Source organism: Athene noctua, chromosome 39, assembly GCF_965140245.1.
Source record: "Athene noctua chromosome 39, bAthNoc1.hap1.1, whole genome shotgun sequence".
Classification (NCBI taxonomy): domain Eukaryota; kingdom Metazoa; phylum Chordata; class Aves; order Strigiformes; family Strigidae; genus Athene; species Athene noctua.
In genome coordinates, this window is record NC_134075.1 from 274,621 (window position 1) to 286,967 (window position 12,347).

The window sequence follows — 12,347 nt, forward strand, 5'->3', positions numbered from 1 at the left end:
TTTTTCCTCGAGGAAAACCCTCCCTTTTGAGGAAAACCCCCTCTTTTTTGGCTCACAACATTTTTTTGAAGCAAAACTCCTTTTTCTTGAGGAAAACTTTTAAGGAAAGCCCCTCCTTTTGAGGAAAAAACCTCTTTTTTTTGATTCAAACCCTTTTTTTTCCTGAAGCAAACCCCTCTTTGAGGAAAACTCCTTTGAACTGAGGGAAAACTCCTTTTTTGTGAGGAAGACTTTTGAGGAAAACCCCTCCTTTTGAGGAAGAAACCCTTTTTTTTGTCTCAGAAACTTTTTTTGTTAAGTAAATGCCTCTTTTCCTAGAGGAAAACCCTTCCTTTTGAGCAAAAAACCCTCTTTTTTGGCTCACAACATTTTTTTTCATGCAAACTCCCTTTTTTTCCTCGAGGAAAACTCCCTTTTTTTCCTCGAGGAAAACTCCCTTTTTTTCCTCGAGGAAAACCCTCCCTTTTGAGGAAAACCCCCTCTTTTTTGGCTCACAACATTTTTTTGAAGCAAAACTCCTTTTTCTTGAGGAAAACTTTTAAGGAAAACCCCTCCTTTTGAAGAAAAAACCCTCTTTTTTTTTTGGCTCACAACATTTTTTTTGAAGCAAACCCCTCTTTTCCTCAAGGAAAACTCCTTTGAATTGAGGCAAACTCCCCCTTTTTTTTTTTTTTTTTGTGGAAACGCCCTCCCTTTTCCCCCAAGCACTCCCCCTCTATCTTTTTTGAGGAAAATTTAATTTAATTCATTTTTTTTCGGATTCTTTCTCTGTAGGAACCCCTAGAGCCCCCTCACCCAGGCCATCTCATCGGCCAGCTCCTCCTCGGCGAGCGGGCGCGGCGGCGGCGGCTCCTCGTCGCTGTAGGAGGCGGCGGCGGCGGCGGCGGGAGCGTCGCGCTCGGAGGGGCCGCCGTGGCGTCGCCCTCGTCGTCTCCGCGTGAGCAGGTCGGTGGCGGCGCTTTCCATCTCGTCCATCGTCATGTCGCAAGCGTCGGCGATTTCCCTTTTCGCCACGGCCACGAATTTGGGATCCCGGGCGAATAAACCCAAACCTTCGGAAATCAAAACGGCCTCCACCAGGCTGTCGGCCGAACCGCGGGCCGGACGCAGGCGTAAGGGGGGACCCGGCGGGGGCGAGCCGCCGCCGCCATCTTCTCCCATGAACCACCGCGGCGGGGAGGGCGGCGGGGGGGCCCCTTCCACCAGCAGCAGCGGCGCGTAGAGCACGTGGCTGCGGGCGGGCGGCGGGGCGGCGGCCCAGGCTTGCGACGAACCCCCCGAGCGCCACGTTTCGGAGCTGCCGTAGCCCTGCAGGGGGGGGGGGAGGGATAAGACGACACGTTTTTGGGGTTGGTTGTGCGGGTTTGGGGTTTTTTTTTTTTATTATTATTTTTTCCCTTTCCCCGCGCCCGGGTCACCTGCGCCCGCGCCGGGTTGTAGGTCCCGGGGATGGGCTCGTCCTCGCAGCTGCCCTGGCGCCGCAGGCACTGGATGGTGAACGAGGGCTTCCGGCCTGCGCGGGGGGGGCGGGGACAGCGGGGGGACACGCCCACCTCCCTGTAAGCCCCGCCTCTTTTCCACACCTTGCCTCAAACCACGCCCACGTCCAGCTCAGCCGTGCTGCCTCACCTTAAGCCGTGGTGGCTCCTTGCTGTAAACCCCGCCTCCTTCCTTAAGCCCCGCCCAACTGTAAACCCCGCCTCCTCCCCTTAAACCCTGCCTCCTTCCTTAAGCCCCGCCCAAACTGTAAACCCCGCCTCCTCCCCTTAAACCCCACCCTAACTTTAAATTACCCTGCTCCCCTCAAACCCCGCCTCCTCCTTTAAACCCTGCCCCTAACTTCTAACCACACCTCTTCACCTCAAAGCCCGCCCCCTCCCGCTAAACCCCGCCCCCTCCCGCTAAACCCCGCCTCTTCGCCTTAAGCCCCACCCCTCCATATAAACCCCATCCCTCCCTATAAGCCCTGCCCCAATTTTAAACCCCACCTCCTCCCCTTAAACTCCACCCCTTCCCTTAAACCCCTCCCTTTAAATTGCACAAGTCCCGCCCTCTCCCCTTAAACCCCGCCCTCACCCCTTAAGCCCCGCCTCCTCCCTTAAACCCCACCCCTGACTTCTAACCCGCCTCCTCGCCTCAAAGCCTGCCTCCTCCCCTCAAGCTCCGCCTCCTCCATCTAATCCCCATCCCTCCCCTTAAGCCCCGCCCCGACTTTAAACCCCGCCCTCTCCCCTCAGGCCCCGCCCCTACCCGCGGGGGTGGGCGGCAGCAGCCGGCGCCTCTTGAGCTGTTGCCCCTCGCGGGCCCCGTTGCGGAGGGCAAAATGGCGGGAGGGGGGCGGCGGCAGCAGCGACCCCCCCCCTCGTCCTTCCTCCTCCTCCTCCTCTTCCTCCCCCCCCCGCGGCCCCGCCCACCGCAGGGGCTGGGGGGCGGGCCCCGGGGCTCTGGGGGTGGCGACAAAAAGGGGTCAGAGGGAAATGTTGGGGGGCGTGAGGGGGGGGGAGACACACCCCCAAAGGTTTGGGGGGGGGGGCGTACCTGTCCCCCCCCCAGCGGGGGTGGGCGGGACCCTCCTCCTCCTCCTCCTGGCGGCTGCCGCCCCCCGGCTCCGCCCCCCCATCCTCAGAGGGGGCGGCGGCGTCTTCCGGCGTCTTCCTGTTGCCATGGCGATGGGGCTCCGCCTCCTCCTCGGCGGGGGGGGCGGGGCTGCTGGCGGGGGGCGGATCCCCCAGCTCCGGCGGGGCGGAGCCATACAGAGTCTCGGGGGCCTGAGGGCGGGAGAAATTGGGCTTGGGGGCGTGGCTTTGTGGGATGGGTGTGGCTTTGCTGCTGGGCGTGGCTTATAAGGATGGGTGGGGTTTGTGGGGAAGAGGCGTGGCTTGTAAGAATGGGTGTGGCTTGTGGGAAGGGGTGTGTCTTATGGGGGATGTGGCTTATAAGACTGTTCAGGGGAAGGGCGTGGCTTGTAGGAATGGGTGTGGCTCCACGGAATGGGGTGTGGCTTGTAGGAAGGGGGCGTGGCTTGTACGAATGGGCGTGGGTTGTGGGGAAGGGCGTGGCTCATAAGAACAGACATAGTTTGTATGGGGTGTGGCTTGTACGAATGTTGGAGAGGGGCGTGGCTTATAGGGTGTGGCCTTGCTGCTGGGCATGGCTTGTAAGAATGGGCGTGGCTTGTGGGGAGGGGGTGTGGTTTTGCTGCTGGGTGTGGCTTGCGAGAATGGGCGTGTTTTATGGGAAGGGGCGTGGTTTATAAGAACGGGGGTGGGTTGTGGGGGGGGAATGGGCGTGGCCTGAAGGGGGGCGTGTCTTACAGCATAAGTCAGCTGCTCCTCCCCCTCGCCGGGGGCGGGGCCTCCGTCCCCCGCCAGGTCACAGCTCAGCGCCCGCCGCATCTCGGGGCCCAGCGCCTGCAGCGTCTGCAGCCCGGCCTGGGGGGGGCAGGTTTATACCCCCCCAAAAGCCCCGAACTCCCCCCAAATCCCCCTAAATCCCCCCCAAAACCCCCAAACTGCCCCCAAACCCCCCAAAAACCCTCCCTAACCCCCCCAAAAGCCCTGAACTCCCCCCAAATCCCCCCTAAAGCCCCCCCAAAACCCCCAAACTGCCCCCAAGTCCCCCCCAAAACCCTCCCATGCCCCTCCCTAACCCCCCCAGACCCCCCCAAAAGCCCCGAACTCCCCCCAAATCCCCCCCAAATCCCCCCCAAACCCCAAAACTGCCCCCAAATCCCCCTCAAAACCCCCCAAAACCCTCCCATGCCCCCCCCAAATCCCCCCCAAACCCCCAAACTGCCCCCAAATCCCCCCAAAAACCCTCCCTAACCCCCCAAAAGCCCCAAACTCCCCCCAAAAGCCCCAAACTCCCCCCAAATACCCCCCAAATACCCCCCAAACTCCCCTCAAATCCCCCTCAAAACCCCCCAAAACCCTCCCATGCCCCCCCAAAACCCCCCCAAAACCCCAAATCCCCCCAAAACCCCCAAAAACCTTCCCATGCCCCCCCCAAATCCCCCCTAAATCCCCGAACTCCCCCCACATCCCCCTAAATCCCCCCCAAAACTCCCAAACTGCCCCCAAATCCCCCCCAAACCCCCAAAACCCTCCCATGCCCCCCTCCCTAACCCCCCCAGACCCCCCCAAAAGCCCCGAACTCCCCCCAAACTCCCCCCAAAACCCTCCCATGCCCCCCCCAAACCCCCCCCAAACTGCCCCCAAATCCCCCCCAAAACCCCCAAACTGCCCCCAAATCCCCCCCAAAACCCCCAAAAACCTTCCCATGCCCCCCAAACCCCCCCAAATCCCCCCAAAACCCCCAAACTCCCCCCAAAACCCTCCCATGCCCCCCCAAACCCCCCCCAAACACCCAAATCCCCCCCAAACCCCCCCAAACACCCTCCCTAACCCCCCCCAAAAGCCCCGAACTCCCCCCAAATCCCCCCTAAATCCCCCCCAAACCCCCTCCCATGCCCCCCCCAAATCCCCCCCCCCTCCCGAACCCCCCCCACCTGCAGCGCACACTCGTTACTGGGCCCAGAATTCGGCCCCAGCATCCCCCGCTCCTTCCGCCGGCGGAACTTGCGGAAATAATCCTGGATCAGGAAAGTGGCGTAAAACTTCCCCACGGTCACCTCCTCCTCTGAAAGGGGGGGCACACAGAACAGCTCAAGGGGGGGCCGTAGCGCCCCCCAAATTATTATTTTATTTTTTTTTCTGTGTGTGGGGGGGGGTTGCTACTCACCCTCGGGGGGGGGAATAACTTCATCCAACAACTTGGGTTTCGTCCTCTTCCAAATTTTCTTGATCACCGCCCGCAGCTCCTTGTTGGCCACGTCTAAGTTTCCTGGGGGAGAAAATAATTGAAGGGGGGGGGACACAGAGGGGCTGGGGGTGTCCCCCCCTTAAAAAAAAAATATTAATACCCCAACCTTCTGTCTTGATTTTGAGGGAGGTGCGGACCAGCGCGAAGAGGGTGGCGTTGAAGGTGACGGTGCCGTCGGAGTTGAGGGGCATGTTCATGGCCACTAAACGCTGTCGGGGGGGGGCGTAAAAAAAAAAATGGGAAATTTGGCTAAAAATAGGTGTTGCCCCCCCCCCAAAAAAATAATATTAACACCCGTCTCTCTGACCTTACAGGCGACGCGGTGGGGGCAAAGCTTCCCGAAACCCAACGGGGGTTGGATGCGGCGCAACAGCGTCACCACGTCCAGGTGTTTGATGCGGCCCCTGGGGGGGGCGTGGGGGCGTGGTCACGGGGGTGGGGGCGTGTCCCCACCCCCCCCGATTTGTCCCCATCTAGGGGTGGGACACACGCCCGGGGGGGTGGGGGGGTCCCACTGACCTGGCGGCGGGGTCGTACTCGGACCAGACGCGTTTGAACTCGTCCAGGTGGTGGGGGCCCAGGATGGACCAATCGCGCGTCAGGTAGTCGAAGTTGTCCATGATCACCGCCACGAAGAGGTTGATGATCTGCCGAGGGGGGAGAGGCTGTTGCTGTGGGGCGAGGGTGTTGCTGTGGGGCGAGGGTGTTGCTGTGGGGCGAGGGTGTTGCTGTGGGGTGAGGGTGTTGCTGTGGGGTGAGGGTGTTGCTGTGGGGCGAGGGTGTTGCTGTGGGGTGAGACTGTTGCTGTAGGGCAAGGGTGTTGCTGTGGGGTGAGGGTGTTGCTGTGGGGTGAGGGTGCTGCTGTGGGGTGAGGGTGCTGCTGTGGGGTGAGGGTGCTGCTGTGGGGTGAGGGTGTTGCTGTGGGGTGAGGGTGTTGCTGTGGGGCGAGGGTGTTGCTGTGGGGTGAGACTGTTGCTGTGGGGTGAGGGTGTTGCTGTGGGGTGAGACTGTTGCTGTGGGGTGAGACTGTTATAGGGCAAGGGTGCTGCTGTGGGGTGAGACACTTGCTGTGGGGTGAGACTGTTGCTGTGGGGTGAGACTGTTATAGGGCAAGGGTGTTGCTGTGGGGTGAGACTTGCTGTGGGGTGAGACTGTTGCTGTAGGGCAAGGGTGTTGCTGTGGGGCAGAGCTGTTACTATAGGGTGAGACTGTTGCTACAGGGCAGAGGCCGTTCCTGTGGGGCAGAGCCTATCGCTATAGGGCAGGACATTTGCTATGGGGCAGAGACTCGCTGTTACTAGGGGCCGAGCCGTGGGTGTTTGGCTGCCCAGGGTGGGCTGTGCCGCCGTGGGGCATGGCCACGCCGTGGGGCAGGGCCACGCCGTGGGGCATGGCCACGCCGTGGGGCAGGGCCACGCCGTGGGGCTCACCAGGAAGGCGCAGAGCATGAAGAAGCTGATGAAGTAGGCGATGGCGAAGTTGCTGCCGCAGGTGAACTCCTCGCCGGGGCCCGCGTCCGACTCCGGGTCGCAGCGTTTCCCCGGCAGGCTGGCCAGCATGATCTCCTGCCAGGCCTCCCCCGTGGCGCACCTGCGCCCCACACGCCCACCGCTGCCCTATAGGGCCCCTGCGGACCCTATAGAACACGCCCCCCCCCGGACCCTATAGAACACCCCCCCCCCCGGACCCTATAGAGCACTTCTGGACCCTACAGAGCCCCCCCAAGATCCTACAGAGCCCCTATAGGGTCTCCCCAGATCCTATAGAGTCCCTGTAGAGACTCCCCCAGACCCTATAGAGCCCCTATAAGCCCTCCCCCCGACCCTATAGAGGCTTTATAGGGTCCCCCCAGACCCTATAGAGCCCCTATAGGGTCCCCAGATCCTACAGAACCCCTATAGGGTCTCCCCAAACCCTGTAGAGCCCCTATTGAGACACCCCGAGATCCTACAGAGCCCCTATAGAGGGTCGCCCTGGACCCTATAGAGCCCTCCCAGACCCTATAGAGCTCCTATAGGGTCCCCCAGACCCTAGAGAAGCCCTATGGGTGCTGCTGCCCCCCCCCCCCCCCCCTTGCTAGAACCCCTGTAGGGTCCCTGCAGATCCTATAGAGACACGCCCAGATCCTATAGGGTCCCCCCCCAGACCCTAGAGAGCGCCTGTAGGGTCCCCCTGGACCCTATAGAGTCCTCCCAGACCCTATAGAGCACCTATAGGTTCCCCTCCAGATCCCACAGAGCCCCCTTAGTGTCCCCCCCAGTCCCTAGAGAGCCCCTACGGGGGCCCCCCCAAACCCTACAGAACCCCTGTAAGGTCCCCCCAGACCCTATAGATCCCCTATAAGGTCCCCCCCAGACCCTATAGGTCCCCCCCAGACCCTATAGATATCCCGCACCTGAAGAGCAGCAGCACGGCCTGGGGGAAGGTCTGGAAGTTGTTGTTACGGTTGATCTGGGTCCCGTCCTGCAGCGCCACCTTCCCAAAAGTCTTTGCGGTTGGGGGACAAAACACGTCAAAAGGGCGGGGGGGGGGGGTCTGGGGGTTGAGGGGGGGGCCCCCCCGACATCCTCCTCCTCCTCCTCCTCCTCCTCCTCACCTGCATCCCGATGACGGCGTAGATGAAGAAGATCATGGCGATGAGGAGGGCGACGTAGGGCAGGGCCTGGAGAGGGGACACACGGGTGACATCGGGGTGTGTGTGTCCCCCCCTTATTTTTTGGGGTTTTTTTTTTTTTTTTTTGACCGTGTGTGTCCCCCACTTCCAGATCCCACCTGGAAGGATTTAACGAAGGTCCAGAGCAACGTGCGGATCCCTTCGCCCTTGGAGAGCAACTTCACCAACCTCATCACCCGGAAGAGGCGGAAAAAGGTGATGGAGATACGGGAACTGTCCTCCGAGCTCTGTGGGGCGGGGTTTATTTTTTACCGGGGGGGGGGGAACCCCAAAACTCTCATCTCACCCCCCCCTTTATTCTCCTCATTCTTCCCTCTCGTACCTCACCAACGTGCCCCCCGTTCTGTCACACGCAGCCAAGATGGAGGTGGATGGAGACAGGCAGATGGACGCGAGGACGACGCGACGCGGTGACACGGAGAGAGACCCAGGTAGACGGGACCCTCCCCCAAACCCCCAAAAAAAACCCCAAAAACACCCCCAAATTTTTGGGGGGATAAAAGGGGAAGGGGCCACAAACTCACGTTGACCTCGGTGACGGCGATATCCACCACGCTCCCCACCACGATGAGGGCGTCGAAGGTGTTCCAGGCGTCGGCAAAATAGTGCTGTGGACACGACGGGGGGGTATTTTTTACCCTCGACACCCAATTTTTTGGGGGTGGGTGACCCCCCCCCCCTGCAACACCTAACCGCCCAGGTCACGTGATCCTACGCGGGGTTTGAAGGCGATGAGCTTGAGCACCATCTCGATGGTGAAAAGCCCCGTGAAGACCATGTTGAGTAGATCCATCACGTAGTTGAAGGGTTTGGATTGTTCGTAGTGCTTTGAAAACGAGTCGCCCCAAAAAAAAATTTTTTTAAAAAGATGACAAAAATTTTTTTTAAAAAAAAAGTCCCTGAGGGTGTCCCCAAAAGGCCCTACCTGCACGGCCAACGCGATGGTGTTGAGGAGGATGAGGATGAACATGATGTACTCGAAGGCGGTGGAGTTGACCATGGCCCAGACGCGGTGTTGGCTGCGGTTCTTGGGGATGTACCGCCGCAGGGGTTGGGCCTTCAGGGCGTACTCCACGCACTGTCGCTGCGGGGGGACAAAGGGACGTTGTGGTGGCGTCGGGAGGGGCCCCCTGGGGTGATAAAGTGACAACGTGGGGGACGTGGGTTGAGGGGGTTGGGGTGGGGAGACATGTGTGAGTATGGGCGGGTGGGGTGACAAGGTGACACCGGAGACATGGAGGGGGCACGGGGGGGATACGCAACACCCCCACAGCTGGCTGTCACCGCTACACGCTGTGAAGGGGTGACAAAGTGACACCGCGGGGGCCTCAGACACCTGGTTGGGGAGGTGACGCAACACCCCCAGGCCAACTGTCACCGCCACACACACCACAACAGCCGGGTGACACCATGATGGCCTCAGACACCTGGTTGGGGAGGGGACACAACACTGTGACAGCCAGGTGACACCGTGATGGCCTCAGACACCTGAGAGGGGAGGGGACACAACACCCCCACTGCTAACTGTCACCACCACACACACCACAACAGCCGGGTGACACCGTGATGGCCTCAGACACCTGGGAGGGGAGAGGACAGGAGACACACAACACCGTGACAGCCGGGTGACACCGTGATGGCCTCAGACACCTGAGAGGGGAGGGGACACAACACCGTGACAGCTGGGTGACACCACAGTGGCCTCAGACACCTGGTTGGGGAGGTGACGCAACACCCCCACGGCCAATTGTCACCACCACACACACCACAACAGCTGGGTGACACCGCGGGGGCCTCAGACACCTGGTTGGGGAGGTGACACAACACCGTGACAGCCGGGTGACACCGCGGGGGCCTCAGCCACCTGGTTGGGGAGGTGACACAACACCGTGACAGCTGGGTGACACCGCGGGGGCCTCAGCCACCTGAGAGGGGAGGGGACACAACACCCCCAGGCCAACTGTCACCACCACACACACCACAACAGCCAGGTGACACCGTGGTGGCCTCAGCCACCTGGTTGGGGAGGTGACACAACACGGTGACAGCCGGGTGACACCGCGGGGGCCTCAGCCACCTGGTTCTTGTCCAGCTCGCAGTTGCGGTACTCGCTCTCGCCCTGCGCCCGGAAGGTGATGATGACGAAGCCGACGAAGATGTTCATCATGAAGAAGGCGATGACGATGATGTAGACGATGAAGAAGATGGAGATCTCCACCCGGTAGTTGTAGATGGGCCCCTGGTCCTCGGCGTTGGCGTCAATCGCTTTGTACAACAGCCTGAGGGGGAGACAAGGGGCGGGGGGGGGACACGTGACACCCGTGGGGGCGGTTGTGGGGTGCTGGGGTGGGGTGGGGTGACAAAGGGACACTGCGGGGGTATGTGGGTGGCTGGGGAGGGGGTGAGGGGGCAACACCCATGTGCAGAGGCGGTTGGGGTGACAAAGTGACACCGTGGTGGCATGTGGGTGGGGGGACATGACACCCGCACAGGCGGCCGGGGTGACAATGTGACACCGTGGTGGAATGTGGGTAGGGGGACACGACACCCGCACAGGCGGCCGGGGTGACAACGTGACACCGTGGTGGAATGTGGGTGGGGGGACACGACACCCGCACAGGCGGCCAGGGTGACAACGTGACACCGTGGTGGAATGTGGGTGGGGGGACACGACACCCGCACAGGCGGCCAGGGTGACAACGTGACACCGTGGTGGAATGTGGGTAGGGGGACACGACATCCACACAGGCGGCCGGGGTGACAACGTGACACCGTGGTGGAATGTGGGTAGGGGGACACGACACCCGCACAGGCGGCCGGGGTGACAACGTGACACCGTGGTGGAATGTGGGTGGGGGGACACGACACCCACACAGGCGGCCGGGGTGACAACGTGACACCATGGTGGAATGTGGGTGGGGGGACACGACACCCACACAGGCGGCCGGGGTGACAACGTGACACCGTGGTGGCCTCAAGTACATGGGTGGGGGGTACGACCCCCACACAGGCGGTCAGGGTGACAAAAGTGACCCCGTGGTGACACATGGGTGGGGGGGACACGACACCCGCACAGGCAGCTGAGGTGACAACGTGACACCGTGGTGGCCTCAAACACACGGGTGAAGGCCACAACACCCCCACAGGCGGCCGGGGTGACAACGTGACACCCCCGCCAGCTGACTTGGGGGGGGGACACTCACGCGGGCCACCCCTCGAAGGTGGAGACGGTGAAAAGCGCCATCATCCCCGCCAGGACGTTGTCGAAGTTGAAGTCGCTGTTGTGCCACAGGCGCTCGCGCACCATCGGGTGCGACACGTCCCCGTCCTTGTACACCAGGAAGGTGCCCCTGGGGTGGGGGGGGGTGTGGGTGGGGGGTGACACGTCCTGGGACACCAGGAAGGTGCCCCTGGGGTGGGGGGGGGTGTGGGTGGGGGGTGACACGTCCTGGGACACCAGGAAGGTGCCCCTGGGGTGGGGGGGGTGTGGGTGGGGGGTGACACGTCCTGGGACACCAGGAAGGTGCCCCTGGGGGGTGTGGGTGGGTGACACCCTGACAGCGCTGGGACGGGGGAGACGCCTGCGGGCGCCGGGTGTGCTCGGCTCGAGGGACACTCACACTCGGTCTGCACTCACACTCAAGGTCCACTCACACTCAGCCACCGCTCACTAGCCACACTCAAGCTACACGCTCGCTCAGCCTGCGCTCACAATCCACACTCGCGCTCAAGGTACACGCACAAGCTACACTCGCACTCAGCCTGCGCTCACAATCCGCACTCAAGGTACACGATCCACACTCACACTCAAGCTACACTCTCAGCCTGCCCTCAACAATCCACACTCACACTCAAGCTACACACTCGCTTAGCCTGCCCTCACAATCCACACTCACACCCAGCCTACACTCACTCAAGCTACACACACTCACAAGCTACACTCACACCCAGCCTGCACTCACACAAGGTACGCTTGCACTCGGCCTGCACTCACAATCTACGCTCACACTCAAGCTACACACTCCACGGCTACACTCACAGTCAGCCTGCACCCACAGTCCACACTCACATTCAGCCTACACTCACTCAGGCTACACTCACACTTATCCCACATTCACAACCTACACTCGCACTCAGCCTGTGCTCACAATCCACACTCACACTCAGCCTACGCTCACTCAGGCTACACTCACATCCCACATTCACAACCTACACTCACACCCAGCCTGCGCTCACAATCCACACTCACACTCAAGCTACACTCACACTCAACCTGCGCTCACAATCCACACTCACACTCAAGGTACACTCACGCTCAGCCCACACTCCACCTCCAACCCCCACTCGCACCCCACACTCCCCCCCCTGCCCTCGCTCACCCTCAGCCCACACTCACTCTTGGGGAGCACCAGGGCAGGGGGGGGGGGGGGTCAGTTTGGGGGTGCGGGGGGTGGGTTTGGGGGCGCGGGGGGTGGTTCTGGGGGTGCGAGGGGGTGTGTCAGTTTGGGGGTGCGGGGGGTGGGTTTGGGGGCGCGGGGGGTGGTTCTGGGGGCGCGGGGGGTGGGTTTGGGGGCGCGGGGGGTGGTTCTGGGGGTGCGAGGGGGTGTGTCAGTTTGGGGGTGCGGGGGGTGGGTTTGGGGTGTGGGGGGGTGTGTCAGTTTGGGGGCGCGGGGGGGTGGTTTTTGGGGTGCGGGGGGGTGGGTTTGGGGGCGCAGGGACCCACTTGCACTCGCTGGGGGTGTGTTTGGCCTCGTCGGTGCAACTGTAGAACTTGCCCTGAGGAAACGGGGAGGGAGGGGGGTTCAGGGGGGGACCCCAACACCTCAGGGGGGGGTTTTGGGGTCCCCTCCCG

General features: G+C 61.6%; 1 protein-coding gene across 2 annotated transcripts in view; it reads right to left on the reverse strand.

Moving 5' to 3' along the window:
* Positions 1 to 729: 729 nt before the first annotated feature.
* The window catches only part of CACNA1F (calcium voltage-gated channel subunit alpha1 F), a 29,941-nt gene continuing 18,323 nt past the window's right edge, over positions 730 to 12,347 (reverse strand). The window contains exons 26-46 of one of the 2 annotated variants that reach the window (XM_074931128.1): positions 12,219 to 12,271; positions 10,699 to 10,845; positions 9,573 to 9,774; positions 8,421 to 8,579; positions 8,211 to 8,321; positions 8,020 to 8,103; positions 7,818 to 7,838; positions 7,594 to 7,722; positions 7,418 to 7,483; positions 7,217 to 7,308; positions 6,252 to 6,411; positions 5,341 to 5,468; positions 5,129 to 5,225; positions 4,928 to 5,030; positions 4,741 to 4,842; positions 4,508 to 4,638; positions 3,315 to 3,431; positions 2,539 to 2,768; positions 2,251 to 2,444; positions 1,419 to 1,513; positions 730 to 1,308 (exon numbers count right to left, since the gene is read on the reverse strand). In XM_074931128.1, the coding sequence (XP_074787229.1) occupies positions 781 to 1,308; positions 1,419 to 1,513; positions 2,251 to 2,444; positions 2,539 to 2,768; positions 3,315 to 3,431; positions 4,508 to 4,638; positions 4,741 to 4,842; positions 4,928 to 5,030; positions 5,129 to 5,225; positions 5,341 to 5,468; positions 6,252 to 6,411; positions 7,217 to 7,308; positions 7,418 to 7,483; positions 7,594 to 7,722; positions 7,818 to 7,838; positions 8,020 to 8,103; positions 8,211 to 8,321; positions 8,421 to 8,579; positions 9,573 to 9,774; positions 10,699 to 10,845; positions 12,219 to 12,271 (2,949 nt within the window). In that variant the 3' untranslated portion in view covers positions 730 to 780. The remainder of the gene's footprint in view (positions 1,309 to 1,418; positions 1,514 to 2,250; positions 2,445 to 2,538; positions 2,769 to 3,314; positions 3,432 to 4,507; positions 4,639 to 4,740; positions 4,843 to 4,927; positions 5,031 to 5,128; positions 5,226 to 5,340; positions 5,469 to 6,251; positions 6,412 to 7,216; positions 7,309 to 7,417; positions 7,484 to 7,593; positions 7,723 to 7,817; positions 7,839 to 8,019; positions 8,104 to 8,210; positions 8,322 to 8,420; positions 8,580 to 9,572; positions 9,775 to 10,698; positions 10,846 to 12,218; positions 12,272 to 12,347) is intronic. The other variant, XM_074931129.1, reaches the window with a different exon arrangement.